At 52.0% G+C, this 14242-nt stretch overlaps 1 protein-coding gene across 1 annotated transcript in view; it reads right to left on the bottom strand.

Annotated features, from left to right (window-relative positions):
• LOC106746562 overlaps positions 1-14242 on the bottom strand; it is a 71249-nt gene that overhangs the window by 10605 nt on the left and 46402 nt on the right. Inside the window, exons 68-92 of the mRNA XM_014623278.1 lie at positions 13316-13642; positions 12830-13129; positions 12427-12732; positions 12011-12328; positions 11193-11522; positions 10720-11022; positions 10215-10553; positions 9778-10080; positions 9401-9709; positions 9007-9324; positions 8472-8795; positions 8053-8364; positions 7213-7545; positions 6716-7015; positions 6343-6648; positions 5935-6255; positions 5284-5610; positions 4519-4830; positions 4091-4414; positions 3144-3452; positions 2764-3063; positions 2169-2492; positions 1285-1611; positions 536-856; positions 148-417 (exon numbers count right to left, since the gene is read on the bottom strand). Of these exons, the coding sequence (XP_014478764.1) occupies positions 148-417; positions 536-856; positions 1285-1611; positions 2169-2492; positions 2764-3063; positions 3144-3452; positions 4091-4414; positions 4519-4830; positions 5284-5610; positions 5935-6255; positions 6343-6648; positions 6716-7015; positions 7213-7545; positions 8053-8364; positions 8472-8795; positions 9007-9324; positions 9401-9709; positions 9778-10080; positions 10215-10553; positions 10720-11022; positions 11193-11522; positions 12011-12328; positions 12427-12732; positions 12830-13129; positions 13316-13642 (7863 nt within the window). The remainder of the gene's footprint in view (positions 1-147; positions 418-535; positions 857-1284; positions 1612-2168; positions 2493-2763; positions 3064-3143; positions 3453-4090; positions 4415-4518; positions 4831-5283; positions 5611-5934; positions 6256-6342; positions 6649-6715; positions 7016-7212; positions 7546-8052; positions 8365-8471; positions 8796-9006; positions 9325-9400; positions 9710-9777; positions 10081-10214; positions 10554-10719; positions 11023-11192; positions 11523-12010; positions 12329-12426; positions 12733-12829; positions 13130-13315; positions 13643-14242) is intronic.

The following is a 14242-nucleotide window of genomic DNA, read 5'->3' as shown; positions in this document are numbered from 1 at the left end:
ATATTACGCAAATATGTTGTCGCGGAATCAACGCTGCAATATTTGATTCGAAGCTCGACACACCGTCGTTTTAATTGTTACGTGAAATGCTTCGGGATAATTCAGGGAGAACTTCATCGGGAAAATAATAGACACGTGCAATCTCACCTGCGAGGGTTGGAATTGTACATTGCACTCGCGCGTTGCCGGTGAAACCGACCGGGCAGGAGCACACCGGCTTGTGATTGACGGTCTGGCAGAGAGAATTGATGCCGCACGCGCCGATGCAGGGATCCCGGCATTTTTGCGAGAAACATGCCTTGTCGCGTGGACAGTCGGTATTGATGACGCACTCGGGGTAGATGCAGACCGCGACGCCGTTCCTCACTCTGCACTCGCCGTTGTAATTGCAAGGCGAGGGGCTGCAGGGGTTGGTTTCTGTAACAGGAACGCGCGTTACGAAAACATCGGCGGCGTTTCTGAGGATTTATGTATTTATAAAATCAGATTGATACGCATCTCGCGTCAAGTTTCGTCTTCGCAGACTCGCACTTACCGATTTTCGTGTAACACTCCTCGAAGGGGTTACCGATCAAGGGAGACGGGCAGCTGCAGAGAGGACTGTGATTGATCGTCTTGCACACCGCCTTGCTGCCGCACACATTTTGAGAACACGGGTCCCTGCATTTGCTCTGTATGCAAGCCTTGTCGCCTGGACAGTCCGAGCTAAGCACGCATTCCGGATGGCAACCGGTGACACTCGTCGGGACACCTTGCAGTCCGGGTAGGCACTTGCAAACTGCAGTATTGCCGATTTTCTCGCAGACGGTGTTCGGGCCGCACGGTGAGGGATAGCATGGATCAGTTTCTTTAGTATCTGAGATAAAAATAATTTTAACGTAAATAATACCTGTCTCAAGTAAAAGGATAGAGAGAGGGAACTTCATGCAGATGAATTAAAATTGCAAAATCAAATTATTTATCTTTTGCTTGATCCTTTTAATTTATATTTCTACACTCTGCAAGATTCGAAATTATATGCATCAGTTGATGTAATAGAGATGCACAAATATAGGAAGAACTATATAAATGTATAAATATATGTATATACCTTTCGAATATTATTATAAATTAATTTAGTTCAATAGCGCCTCAGCTCTCGAATGGCCGATCTTGCTTTCATTGCATGAACAGTTAAATAATATTTCAATATATACGCAGTGCAAGTTTCTTATCGAATTCGTTTGATCTCACAATCTCCTTAAGTTATAAAATAACGGTATAAAATGTCAACAGCAAGATTACCTTCCACGGGGACTCGGCAAAGCGTGAAAGCGTCGCCGATCGTTGGCAGCGGGCACGAACAGATGGGGACGTGATTCGACACTGTGCAGATCGCACCAACGCCGCAAGTTCCCGGACAAGGATCTTGACACTTGGTTCTTATGCAGGCCTGCGACTGCGGGCAGTCGGTGTTGACGAGGCACTCCGGTTGACAGCCTTGGTACGGGTTGCCTCTGTAGTTCGGTATGCACTCGCAGATGGCCGTGTTGAATCTCTCATGGCAGTACGCGTTTATACCGCACGGCGAGGGGCTGCACGGTCTGGAGGGTGTCGGTGGTACTGGAGTTGCTGAAATAACAGCGGGAAAAACGTAATTAATTTCACTGTCGTGCGGATACGTTTTTAGCAATCTCGCATGCGACGTATATATTACAATATATGCATGTAAAACTAACGTTTCGGAAGATAGAGATATTTGCGTGTAAAAGTAGAAACAAGCGAACGTACATGTATATGTATCTTTTTCTTTTCACGCATGCATCGCACATGCCTCCTGTACACGGTGAAGGTGCAGCATCGTATATATCGTATATATATATATAATATATTTCGAGAAGAAGTGTTGCGTGTACTGAACTACGCCGAGTAGTCAAGTATTTAGTGTCTCGAGAATGCTGCGAGATCGAAGGTGAGCAATTTTGCGTAGGAGAAAGTTGACACGCGCGGGTGCGGTTTTCCAGAACATTCACATTCCATTATGTACAACGCGCGATATTTACAGACCCGAGAGAGAAATCGGGCGACCGGGATCGCCAGAGACACCGAAATTGCTGATTTTCGACAAGAAGGTCGTATCACGTCCGATCGGGTTGCGCCGGCAAAGATAACAACGGGGGTTTTCTTACATGGTATCGCAGAACAAACTGTGAACGGGTCTCCGGTGTATGATTCGGGACAGGTGCATCGGGCTTGGTGCAAAGTGACTTGGCACAGTGCATTGAGTCCGCACGATCCAACGCACGGGTCGTTACATTTCTGCTTAATGCATGCTCGATTGGCGGGACAGTCGCTGTTTACACGGCATTCGGGTCTACAATTGGGCGGAGATCCTATGAAGGTGGGTAAGCAGGAGCAGGAGGGTTTATTATCAGCGGATATCGCGCACTGCGAGTTCGGTCCACACGGTGAAGGGTAACACGGGTCCCTGGAGGGTTCTACGTCCGATGGTGCTGGCGATGAAAATAAAAAGAAAGACATTTGATTAATGGTTCCAACGGAGGTGGCGTCTCCAACGACACGAACGACGGGAGTGACGTCGAGAGGACATCCGAGATACGTCTCGGGTGAACTGCCAAAGGATGTCTTAAAGACATTTGAGAAAACAGGATGTCCTCTGGAAGTCTTCAAGACACCCTTTAGAAGCCCGTACCGTCCAGGATGCCGTCAAGGTTCTCAGACGTTCGTGTCAGCCGGAGGAGCGCTCTCTGGACGACTACTTACTTATGGGGAAGCAATTCACGAACGGGTCGCCGGAATGCTGATCGGGGCACCTGCAAATAGGATTGTGATTTCGCACGACGCACAGTGCGTTCGGGCCGCACGCGTTCTCACAGGGATTGCGGCATCTGGTGTTAACGCAGGCCTTGCTCTGCTCGCAGTCGGTGCTAACGAGACACTCGGGTCTGCAGCTCGGCGGGACCCCGAAGTAACCGGGTAGGCAAGAGCAAGAGGCCTGCTCGCTGAACTCGCGGCAGACACTGTTCGGTCCGCAGGGAGAGGGCTCGCAGGGTTTCACGCGTGCTATCGGGACGCAAGACAATGACAATTAGTCGCCTTCTCCTAACCGACAGGGGGGCTCTAAAAGATCCCGGGGAACTCACGTTTCACGCGCGTGCACAGGGTGAACGGATCGCCCTCGTAATTCTGAGCGCAACTGCAGGTGGCTATGTGGCCGACCACCGCGCACTCCGCGTTCTGTCCGCAGATTCCGACGCAGGGGTCCACGCACTTGTTGTTGGCGCAGGCCTTGTTGTACGGACAGTCGGAGTTCTGCACGCACTCCGGCCGGCATTCTCGGTACGGGTCGCCGCGGTACTCGGCTATGCACTTGCACACGCCGTTGCCTGTGCACTCGGCGTTCGGTCCGCATGGCGACGGGTTGCACGGGTCTGGCTTTGCCGGAGGGATCTCTGTGCGTGGGAAACGTGAGTGTGAGAAGGGTAATGCGTCGCTAGAGAGAGATTCGCCTATGTAAGAATCATATGTATTCGGCCGGTACTGGGGACTAGCCAAGTACCAATTCAGCACTGAAGTACGGATTTCACTTTCGATACCAATGCCTTAAATAAGAAAGTGGGAGATGTCACTGACGTGTGGAGCCTAAATAACTCAGTGGTGAAAGCGATTGTCTGGCAAGAAGACCCGAATTCGATTTCAGCCGAGTCTCACCTCGCACGAATTAAAAGTGGACATCAGCAGGCTAAAACAAGCACTCCGGTCGTAGTTCCTGACCTTTCTTTTCACAGTATAGTTGCGGTATCAACGATTATACAATAATAACAATCAATATTGGGAATCGGTACCCCCAGAATTGGGGCTCGATAATTCTTAGTACCTTCGCGATATTGGGAACTCGGCACAATTACTGTCTCCCGAGTCTCGGCCCATTACTCCCATCCCGGTATTCCGCCAGTATCAAATCGGTATTGGTATCTAGAGTACCGTTCAGTAAAAATCGGTACTGAGCCAGTATCTCGCCAGTAGTTTTCCTATTTGTGTTTCCTATTTGGGCCTGCGAATAATAAACAGATGAAGGTGGTCGTCTTACGCATGGGTGTCGGGTAACAATTGCTGAAGGGGTCGCCCGTGTATCCGTCGGGGCACGTACAAGCCGGGGTGTGGTTGATTACGGTACACAGGGCGTTAAAGCCGCAGGAGCCGGGGCAAGGATCTCTACATTTCTCTCGGATGCAGGCTTTGTCACGGGTGCAATCGGAATCGATCGAGCACTCGGCGCGGCAGTACGGCGGCGATCCGATGTAATTGGGCATGCATGTGCAAGACGGATAGCCTCCCCTGTCTTGGCACGTGGAGAACGGGCCACAGGGCGACGGGATGCAAGGGTTCGCCTGCTGTGGTGGTGCGGGCATCACTGGAATAAAATCAAATGACAATCTCCGTACGTGTAACACTTTCCCGGGAAAGCGATTATCTCTCTCTCTGTCTCTCTCGTTCTCTGATTTCCGGGGCACTTACAAGGCATGTCGAAACACTTGACGAAGGGGTCTCCGATCAGACCAGGTCCGCAGCTGCAGAACGGGCTGTGGGATAAGGCACTGCACTTGGCGTTGATGCCGCACACACCTGGGCACGGATCAACGCACTTCTGATTGACGCACGCGCGATTCATGGGGCATTCCGTGTTAAGGACGCACTCGGGCTTGCACCCGGGAGGAGATCCTTGGTAATTCGGCAGGCACGAACAGCTGGCTTTTCCGTTCAGGTTTATGCAGTTGCTATTCGGCCCGCAGGGAGATGGCCGGCAAGGATCGCCCATGGGCGCTGGAGCTGTGCGATACGAGATTAGGTGTGAGATCGCGCCTTCCCGAAGTGTTGTTCATCGTACACTTTCACCGACAGTTGTCGTTATGCAGAGAAGTATAAGATAATAAATCAATAATTATATACAGGAAAAAGAGCTTGATTGAATTTATCTGAAATGGACAAAGCAAATCCGCCTTGGTTGAATGTAACAGAATATCTGATCGTAAGAAGCAGACATTCTATTTCCTTCGGCCAGAATGCATTTGGTGTATTCTATTTCAGGTAAATTCAAGCAAACTGTTTGTCCCATGTATATCATAAAATAGCGTCGTTGGGCAACTGTTTCTATGATATTATTATTTATTTATTATCTTATATCCTCCTCGGTGCAACGACACGCCGTGCCGGCAAACGCATACGGAGTAGCACGCTCCTGTAAACGCGACAACGCGAGCGATTGTGGTGAGCTCCACTTACGGGTTTCTTGTATGGGCTCGCAATATCTGAACGGGTCCCCTGTGTATCTGGTCTGACAGCTGCACGCCGGTATGTGACCGATGACTTCGCAGATCGCGTTGACGCCGCACGTTCCTGGACAGGGGTCCTGACATCGGTTCCTTATGCATGCTCGATTGGACGTGCAGTCGGAATTGATCACGCACTCAGGTCTACAACCTTCGTAAGGATTCCCGTAGAAATCGGGCAGGCAGACGCAGGAGGCCGAGCCGGAGGCTTCCCGGCACATAGCGTTCGCGCCACACGGCGACGGTTGGCATGGGTTTAGCGGGACGAGTGGTGTCTCAACTAGAATAGACAGCCGTAAATCGTAATCCCCACCTCGCTGATCAAAGATCGGAAGGAGCTCGCTTTTCTGACCCGTCTTTGCTGACTGTCGGATCGCTCGTTCACTGAAAAACAAGTTCGCTCGGCCCTGACGATGGGCGACCAAGCGCGTTTCGGTCGAAGGCAGGACAATTTCTAGCTCCCGCGAGCAAAATGTGGTCCTCGTGACCGGCAATTCCGTATCCTTCAACATTCAAAACGCGTTTGGCCGACCATTGTCAGGTGGATCCAAAACCAAACTCATTTCCCCGCGTGCGTCGTTCACGAAGCGACTTGGGAACTTACTCGGCCGGGGGCTGCATTGGATGAAGGGGTCCCCGGTAAAGTCTCCGGCGCAAACGCACATGGGGGTGTGACTGACAGTCTTACACTCGGCATTCGTGCCGCACGATCCCGGACAGGGATCCCGGCACTTCTGATTGATGCAAGCCTGTTGACTGGGGCATTCGCTGTTGCTCACGCACTCCGGCTTACACCTAGGCGGGGCCCCGATAAACTGCGGCAAGCACGAGCAGGACGGAGCTCCGTTGAGGACTTGGCAGAGCGCGTTCGGGCCGCAAGGCGAAGGTCGGCAGGGGTCGGTCGGCGGTGGTGGCGGTTCTTTCGCTGCAATTCGTAAGGGAGCAATGCTAATCCCGGCGGATCGGGCACTTCAGGGCGAAATGAGAAATGTGTCGCGCGCAAAATTCTTACGTTGCGGGAAGCACCGGACGAACGGGTCGCCCGTGTACAAGGTCGGGCAGCTGCACACCGGGTTGTGATTGATGACCGCGCACTGCGCGGCTATTCCGCACGCGCCGAGGCACGGGTCGACGCACTTCTGGTTGCTGCAGGCGCGATTGCGAGCGCAGTCGGAGCTTATGAGGCATTCCGGCCGGCAGGACGGCGGGGCTCCTCTGAAGCCGGCGATGCACGCGCATACCGCCTGGCCGTTCGACACGCGACAATGGCTGTTCGGTCCGCAGGGGGACGGGTTGCACGGCTCGGAGGTGATCGTATCTGTTCAACAGTAATCAGGTCGTATCGGGTTCTGGTGTGCGTGGTGTTCGCACCTACGTATACGAACCTTGGACGATGAAGATGCAGGAAATGAACGCATTGCCGGTCATGTTTCGCGGACAGCTGCACATCGGCAGGTGATTGACGACGTTACATTCGGCGTTGAGGCCGCACGTGCCGGCGCACGGATCGCGGCACTTGTGCTGCATGCACGCCCGGTCGCGCGGGCAATCGGTGTTGATGACGCATTCCGGCCGACAGCCGACGAATGGGTCCCCGAAGTACTCGGGTACGCATGTGCACACTCCGTCGTTGCACCGAGTGTTCTGGCCGCATGGCGATGGGTTGCATCGGTCGGGGGGCGGTACTGAAATGCGGCCGGATTCAGACGATTGGGAATGTGTTGGTGTGACTTTGTCGCACGGTGGAACACTTCGAGGATATTATAATGAACGGGAAAGAGCCGCTCTCTCTGTGTAGATTCGTTCGAATTCGCGAAACAATGATTCGTCGTTATCGTTGGTAATCGTATGGTAACAATGTAGCGAAGAATATGGTTCTTACGGGGTGTCTGAGGCGCAGGGTTGCAACTGACGAAGGGATCGCCGGTGTATCCTTCGGGACAGACGCAGGAGGGCGTGTGATTTATCACCGTGCATTGCGCCAGGAGGCCGCACGATCCCGGACAAGGGTCCCTGCATTTCTCTCTCATGCAGGCTTGGTCAGCGGGACAGTCCGAATTAATTGAGCATTCGGGCCGGCAATTCGGAGGCACACCGATGTAATTCTGCATGCAGCTGCACGCTGGTGTGCTGCCGATGGCTCTGCACAGAGCGTTCGGTCCGCAAGGTGACGGCAAGCACGGGTCCTTCGGGTACTGATCTTCCGGTTCTGGTACTGTAGAGACACAGAAATAGCACTGGTATCCTACGTGTGAGAGTGAATACAATTAAGCCGGAAACTGAACTCTCGGAAATGAGCTGAGATATCGATCGAAAATCGAAATCGGGTCCTTGAATTTGATTAAGCTCAAGTGAAATCGATCCAAACCGCCCAAATTATTGTATTACTTCAGCAAGATGAATACGTTAAATTATTATATATTCGTGTACTTTTTAACATGTTCCCGATGTTAAAGTTACACCAAATTTGGACGGACCCCACGTTTGTACCGCGAAATTTTTTATCCTCCAAGTATGTCCGAAAATAACATCGGGAATAAAATGTTTAACACGCGTTCTACGTACTTTTAATCGTTCACGCATAAAATAATGAAAAGTAATGAAACAACAAACGGGTAACTTCTTTCCCTTATCTTTTGGCACTGTGATTTTATAAAGAAGAAAATGCGTCGGTTTCCGACTTGCACGAATCTCCGATGGATTTCGCTCCTGCAAAACGTACTTGGCGCTGGGAAGCAGTAGATGAAGGGATCGCCGGTGAAGCCGTTCGGGCAGTTGCAAATCGGGCTGTGGTGTATGACTTTGCATTGGGCGTCGCGGCCGCAAGTACCGATGCACGGGTCCACGCATTTCTGATTCACGCACGCCCGGCTCGATCCGCACTCCGAATTCACCAAGCACTCCGGTCTACAATTCGGCGGGGCTCCGATGAATTTGGGCAAGCAAGAGCAGATCGCTTGACCATTATTATTGGCGCATTGACTGTTCGGGCCGCAGGGGGATGGTTTGCAGGGCTCACGGTCGTCCTCGGGAACTACAATCACGCAACGGTGCAATGAAAGACCCGTCGGGTGATTTTCCGTCCCATTTCGCTCGCTCTTCACCCATCCTCTAGTACGCCGTGTTCACGCCTCTACTTACTCTCGAGAGCCTGATAAGCGCAGTTTATGTACGGATTGCCGGTGTAACCGGGGATGCACGTGCAAACGGGGACATTGTTGACGACTTGGCAATTGGTATTGGCGCCGCACGAGCCCGGGCACGGATTCTGACACTTCGACCCGATGCAGGCCAAGTGCGCGGGACAGTCTGAAGAGAGGGTGCATTCGGGGCGGCATCCTTCATAGGGGTTCCCGATGTATTCGGGCAAACATGTGCAGGAACCAACGCCGTTTTGTTCCCTGCACACGGCGTTCGTACCGCACGGGGACGGTTGGCAAGGCCGACTCGGTGCTGGTGGTTCGCCTAAAAGAACATAACTTTATCCCGTCTGTAACGTCGTCCTTGCGACTCTACCGATTCCTACACGCCCTCTCACAGGATCGGCATGACACAGCCGAGCTATACGATATAACGCGAGGATAATGATATTAATAAAGATGAACGAGACGACTCCTTGTTCGATCGAGAAAATTCACGAGATACGATAGAGGGGTCACGAACAAGCGGCACTTACTCTCCTTGATCGTGCACTGAACGAACGGATCGCCCGTGTAACCGGCGCGACACGAGCAAGTGGGCACGTGGTTAACGACATTACAGTCGGCCAGGGCGAAGCACGATCCGGGACACGGGTCTCTGCACTTGCGATTGATGCAAGCCTGTTGACTCGGGCACTCGCTGTTGCTGATGCATTCCGGCCTACAGTTCGGCGGTGTCCCGATGTATTCCGGCATGCACGAGCACGACGGCGAGTCGTTGACGACCTGGCACTGGGCGTTCGGGCCGCAAGGCGAAGGTTGGCACGGGTTTACTGGTTTCGGCACGTTCTCGGCTTCAAGAGGAAAACACAGGTCGCCACACTTCTCGGCACGTAATCGGAGAGATGTTGAAGGTCACGGGGAACTTACGTCTCGGGGTGCAGTGTAGGAACGGATCGCCGGTAAATGCGGGAGGACAGCTGCAGATCGGGTTGTGATTGAGCACTTGGCAACGAGCGGATATGCCGCACGTGCCCAAGCATGGATTGCCGCACTTCATGTTGATGCAGGCCTCATTCAGCGCGCAATCGGTGTTGACGATGCATTCGGGGCGACAGGCCGGGGGATTCCCTATGTAGCCGGGCACGCACGAGCACACCGCTTGGTTGTTAAAGCTCTGGCAGCGGCTGTTCGGGCCGCAGGGCGACGGACTGCACGGGTTCTCAACCACCGCGGGTTCTGCAAAGGGGTTTACGTGTTTTCACATGAGAGGATGACGAGGTTCCCTTGATCCGACGGGCATTTACCTTCAGCCGGATAACACACCGCGAACGCGTTGCCGGACATTCCGTCGGGGCAGGTACACATCGGGGTGTGATTGATGACTGTGCACTTGGCGTTCTGCCCGCAAGCTCCGGCGCATGGGTCGAAGCACTTGTTGCGGACACAGGCTTTGTCCAACGGGCAGTCCGGGTTCTGCACGCACTCGGGCCGACACGCGGAATACGGGTCGCCGTGATACTCGGGCAGGCAGGCGCAACTGCCGTCGCGGCACACCGCGTTGGCACCGCACGGGTTCGGGTTACAAGGATCTTGCGGCACCGGCGCAGCTGCAAGCGTCATTTAAACGACATTCAACATTTGTACGATCCGGAGACTAAAGAAGCTTGGATCTCCATCCGTCTCATCTTGGCGATCGATACATTAGGAGGTAAGGGTTGTCCGCGGGAATTGAAAAGCTTACGGGGAGGTTCCGGGTAGCAGCTGGCGAAGGCGTCTCCGGTATAACCCTTCGGGCAGAGGCAAACGGCCATGTGATTTACCACGAGGCATTGCGCTCCGATACCGCACGAGCCCGGGCACGGGTCTCTGCATTTCTGTCTGAGGCAAGCCCTGTTGCTGCCACAGTCGGAATCCACGGTGCACTCCGGCCGGCAGTTCGGCGGGCTGCCGATGTAATTCTCCATGCATGTGCAGGACGGCACGCCACCGTAGCCGCTGTCGCGGCAAGTGGCGAACGGGCCGCAAGGGGACGGCACGCACGGGTTCGTCGGCGTCGTAGGGATGGTGTCTTTGTCCACTTCTGCAAACGAACATTTCCCGTCTAGCGTTTCTCCACGTGTCCGGCGCGACACATCCCGCTCCGCCAGAATCCCGAACGTAAGAGACGAAAATAAAATTCGAACGAGTTGGCGAGATTTTACGAGAGACGCGTGCTGAGAATAATCGGTGTCTCGCGCGGTACTCACCTACACGGAAGCACGCTACGAAGGGATCGCCGGTGAAATCTTGGTTGCAACTGCAAATCGGACTGTGATTGATCACTTCGCATCTTGCGTTAATGCCGCAGATGCCCGGACACGGGTCCACGCATTTGCGGCTCTTGCACGCGCGATTTTGAAGGCAATCCGAGCTAACGGTGCACTCGGCACGACAGCTCGGCGGGGTGCCGATGAACGTGGGCAAGCACGAGCAGATCGCCTGACCGTTCAATTCGCGGCATTGGCTGTTAAGTCCACAGGGAGACGGGCTACATGGGTTGCTCTCTAGCTCTAAAAAAATGTTTTTAAACGGTCAAGTTATCCGTAACCCTTTCCCTCTCCCCTTGATCGTTCGTCAAGTTTACTCCAAGAAAATAGACGGCGTTGGAAATATTCCGCTGGAGGGCGGACTAATTGTGTAAAATTATGTCAAAGTTCTCCTGACATTCTGTGTCACTCACTCGAATCTTCCACGATATTACAAGAGATGAATGGGTTGCCGCTGTAGCCGGGCTGACACACGCACAACGGCGCGTGATTCACCACTTGACACACCGCGTTGTACCCGCAGAAGCCTGGACAAGGGTTCTGACATTTCGATCCGATGCATGCGCGATCCGCGGTGCAGTCGGAATTCATCGTGCATTCGGGTCGACAGCCTTCGTACGGGTTGCCTATGTAGTCCGGTTGACATGTGCACGAACCAGCGCCGTTCAGTTCGCGACACATCGCGTTGAAGCCGCAGGGCGACGGAATACAGGGAGTTGGTTTTACGGCACTCGGAACTTCGCCTATGAGAGGGAATGTCGGGTGTACTTTCCGCTCCCGAGGCAACACCGATAATGTTGCTCCGGTGAATCACTGATGTATCGGGTACATGATATGCACCTCCCATCACAGATATGAGCAAACTGAGGCAAGTGACGATCAATTTAATAACCAAAGAATCAATTTTACTAAATAAAGAAGAGAAATGAAAATATGAAAATTGATTAAATTATCGGATTATTAAATTAAATTATTAATTACTAAATATTAAAGATTACTTTTAAATAGAAGTCGGAAATTAAAGAAATACGTATTACTTTAATTGAACATCAATTTCGACACATTTTCAAGAGGACGTCGACGCTAAAAATTAAAAATCAACGACGAACAATCGCCTGTATAAAAATGTTTGCAGGGACAATTGAATCGAAACTCGTCGCAGAATCTGTGATTGAAAGTACATCCCGCGATTCTGGGTACCCTTGATCGAGCACTGGATTATCGCACTTACTTCTCTTGGGGTTACATTGTACGAACGGATCGCCCTCGTATCCGGTAATGCACACGCACATGGACGTGTGACTGACCACCCGACAGTCCGAGTTAAGTCCGCAGGATCCCGGACAAGGATCGCGACACTTCTGATTGATGCACGCCAAGTTCGTGGAGCACTCGCTGTTACTAACGCATTCCGGCCTGCAGTTCGGCGGTTCGCCGATGAACTCTGCCAGGCAACTGCACGAGGGCGCGTCGTTCACGACCTGACACCGACTGTTGAGCCCACACGGAGATGGGACGCAGGGGTTAACGGGTGTTGGAGGTTGCTCCGCTGTTAGAAAAATGATTAATGCAACGCTCGTCCGGCGAGACGAAATATTGTCCGACACGATTGGCGAGTGTCCTATGCTCGTTTCACGAGCTACTCACGTCTTGGGATGCACTGTGTGAAGGGGTCGCCGGTCAACTCGGCAGGGCAAGAACAGATCGGGTTGTGATTGACTACGGTGCACTGAGCTCTGATACCGCACGTTCCGGGACACGGGTCAATGCATTTCTGATTATTGCAGGCCATGTTCGCGGGACAGTCGGAACTGATAATACACTCGGCTCGGCAATTGGGCGGTGAGTCCAGGTATCCGGGTATACACGAGCAGACAGCCTGCTCGTTTATCTTTCGGCACTGGCTATTTGGTCCACATGGTGTCGGGTTGCATGGATCTTTCGGTATCGGTGCTGCGTAAATGTTAAAAAAGAAAAAAAATACGATTACAGGCTTTATAATCGATTGTTCCGGTTGTGGTGTGCTGAAATTATCCGTTCAAGCAAATACCTTCTATCGGGGAACACGCTACGAACGCGTTGCCCGACATTCCTGGTGGGCAAGTGCAGACCGGAATGTGATTCACGACGGAACACAGAGCGTTATAGCCGCAGATCCCGTCGCAAGGATCGCGACACCTGTTCTTAATGCAAGCTCTGTCCCTCGGGCAATCCGGATTCAAGACGCATTCTGGACGACAGCCCAAATACGGGTCTCCCTGATACTCGGGAAGGCAGGTGCACACACCATTGAGACACTGCGTGTTTGCACCGCAGTTTAAGCACGGATCCGTTGGTTTGAGCGTCGTATCTAGGGGACGAATTCGAGGACTCAATTCTGGATAAATCCTCGAGCTGGGTATTTCCCAAGTGGCAAATGCCAACGTGATAAATTTCCATCGTATCTTACTAAATAGTTAAATGAGGAGTCGGCAAATCGTTACTCGCGATCCACTGTTGATCGCGATCGATCATGTTCACCGACTGATTGTCTTACCTTCCTCTGGGATTGGTTTACATATCACGAACGGATCTCCGGTGAAGCCGTTCGGACAGGAACACGAGGGTAAGTGGCTAATGACGTTACAAGTTGCTCCTACTCCGCATACTCCGTCGCAAGGATACTGGCACTTTCTCTGTATGCACGCTTGATTACTCGGGCATTCCGAGTTAATCAAACATTCGGGCCTGCAATTAGGCGGTGTTCCCATGTACGTCGGCAGACAAGCGCAGGACGCTTGGCTATTAATGTCACGGCACTCCGAATAGGGTCCGCATGGTGAGGGCGCGCAAGGATTCACGAGTGGACGATCTTTATCCGGGGCTACGGACATACAAACGAATTCGTTAAATTGCTCATTCGTCGTCAAGAGGCATTTTGACCCGACTTTGTAATCGAGGCAACGAATGAATCGGGAGCATTTGATGTGTCTATTAAATAACACGAATCATAGATGTTAATCATGGAAAGAAAGATTAGCTGCGGTAACTAAATTAGTTGCAACATATGAGCATCTTGCAGTTTTAATTGCTACAGCAGCAAACTCTTTTGCGACAGCAACGAAGTTTGTTACTGCGGCAATGAAAATTGCCTACGCCGCTAAAGTTTTAGATGTTCACATGTTACAGCTAATATAGCTACCAAAGCTAATCCTTTTTTCCGTGATTGTAATTATAATAAGTATCCAATCAAAGGAAAAGGAAATCAATCAGGGAAACCTTCCCTGAAATAATATTCTCACGATTTGAAGAAATACACTCGGAGAAATGATTTAATGATATCAACTAAATCTCATTAGTTAGTTAGCTAGTGCGAAATTTACTGTCTAAATTCAAACAGCTAACAAAGCTTAGCTGCAGTAGCAACGACATTAGCTATCCGTGTTTCCCCACCCGGAAGGCTGCGGGATGAGAATCCGGCCTG

The sequence above is a fragment of the Dinoponera quadriceps genome, unplaced genomic scaffold (genome assembly GCF_001313825.1).
Source record: "Dinoponera quadriceps isolate SergipeBrazil2010 unplaced genomic scaffold, ASM131382v1 scaffold1573, whole genome shotgun sequence".
NCBI lineage: Eukaryota > Metazoa > Arthropoda > Insecta > Hymenoptera > Formicidae > Dinoponera > Dinoponera quadriceps.
Note: the sequence above shows the minus strand (reverse complement) of the source record. Positions and strands in the feature narration are given on the sequence as shown.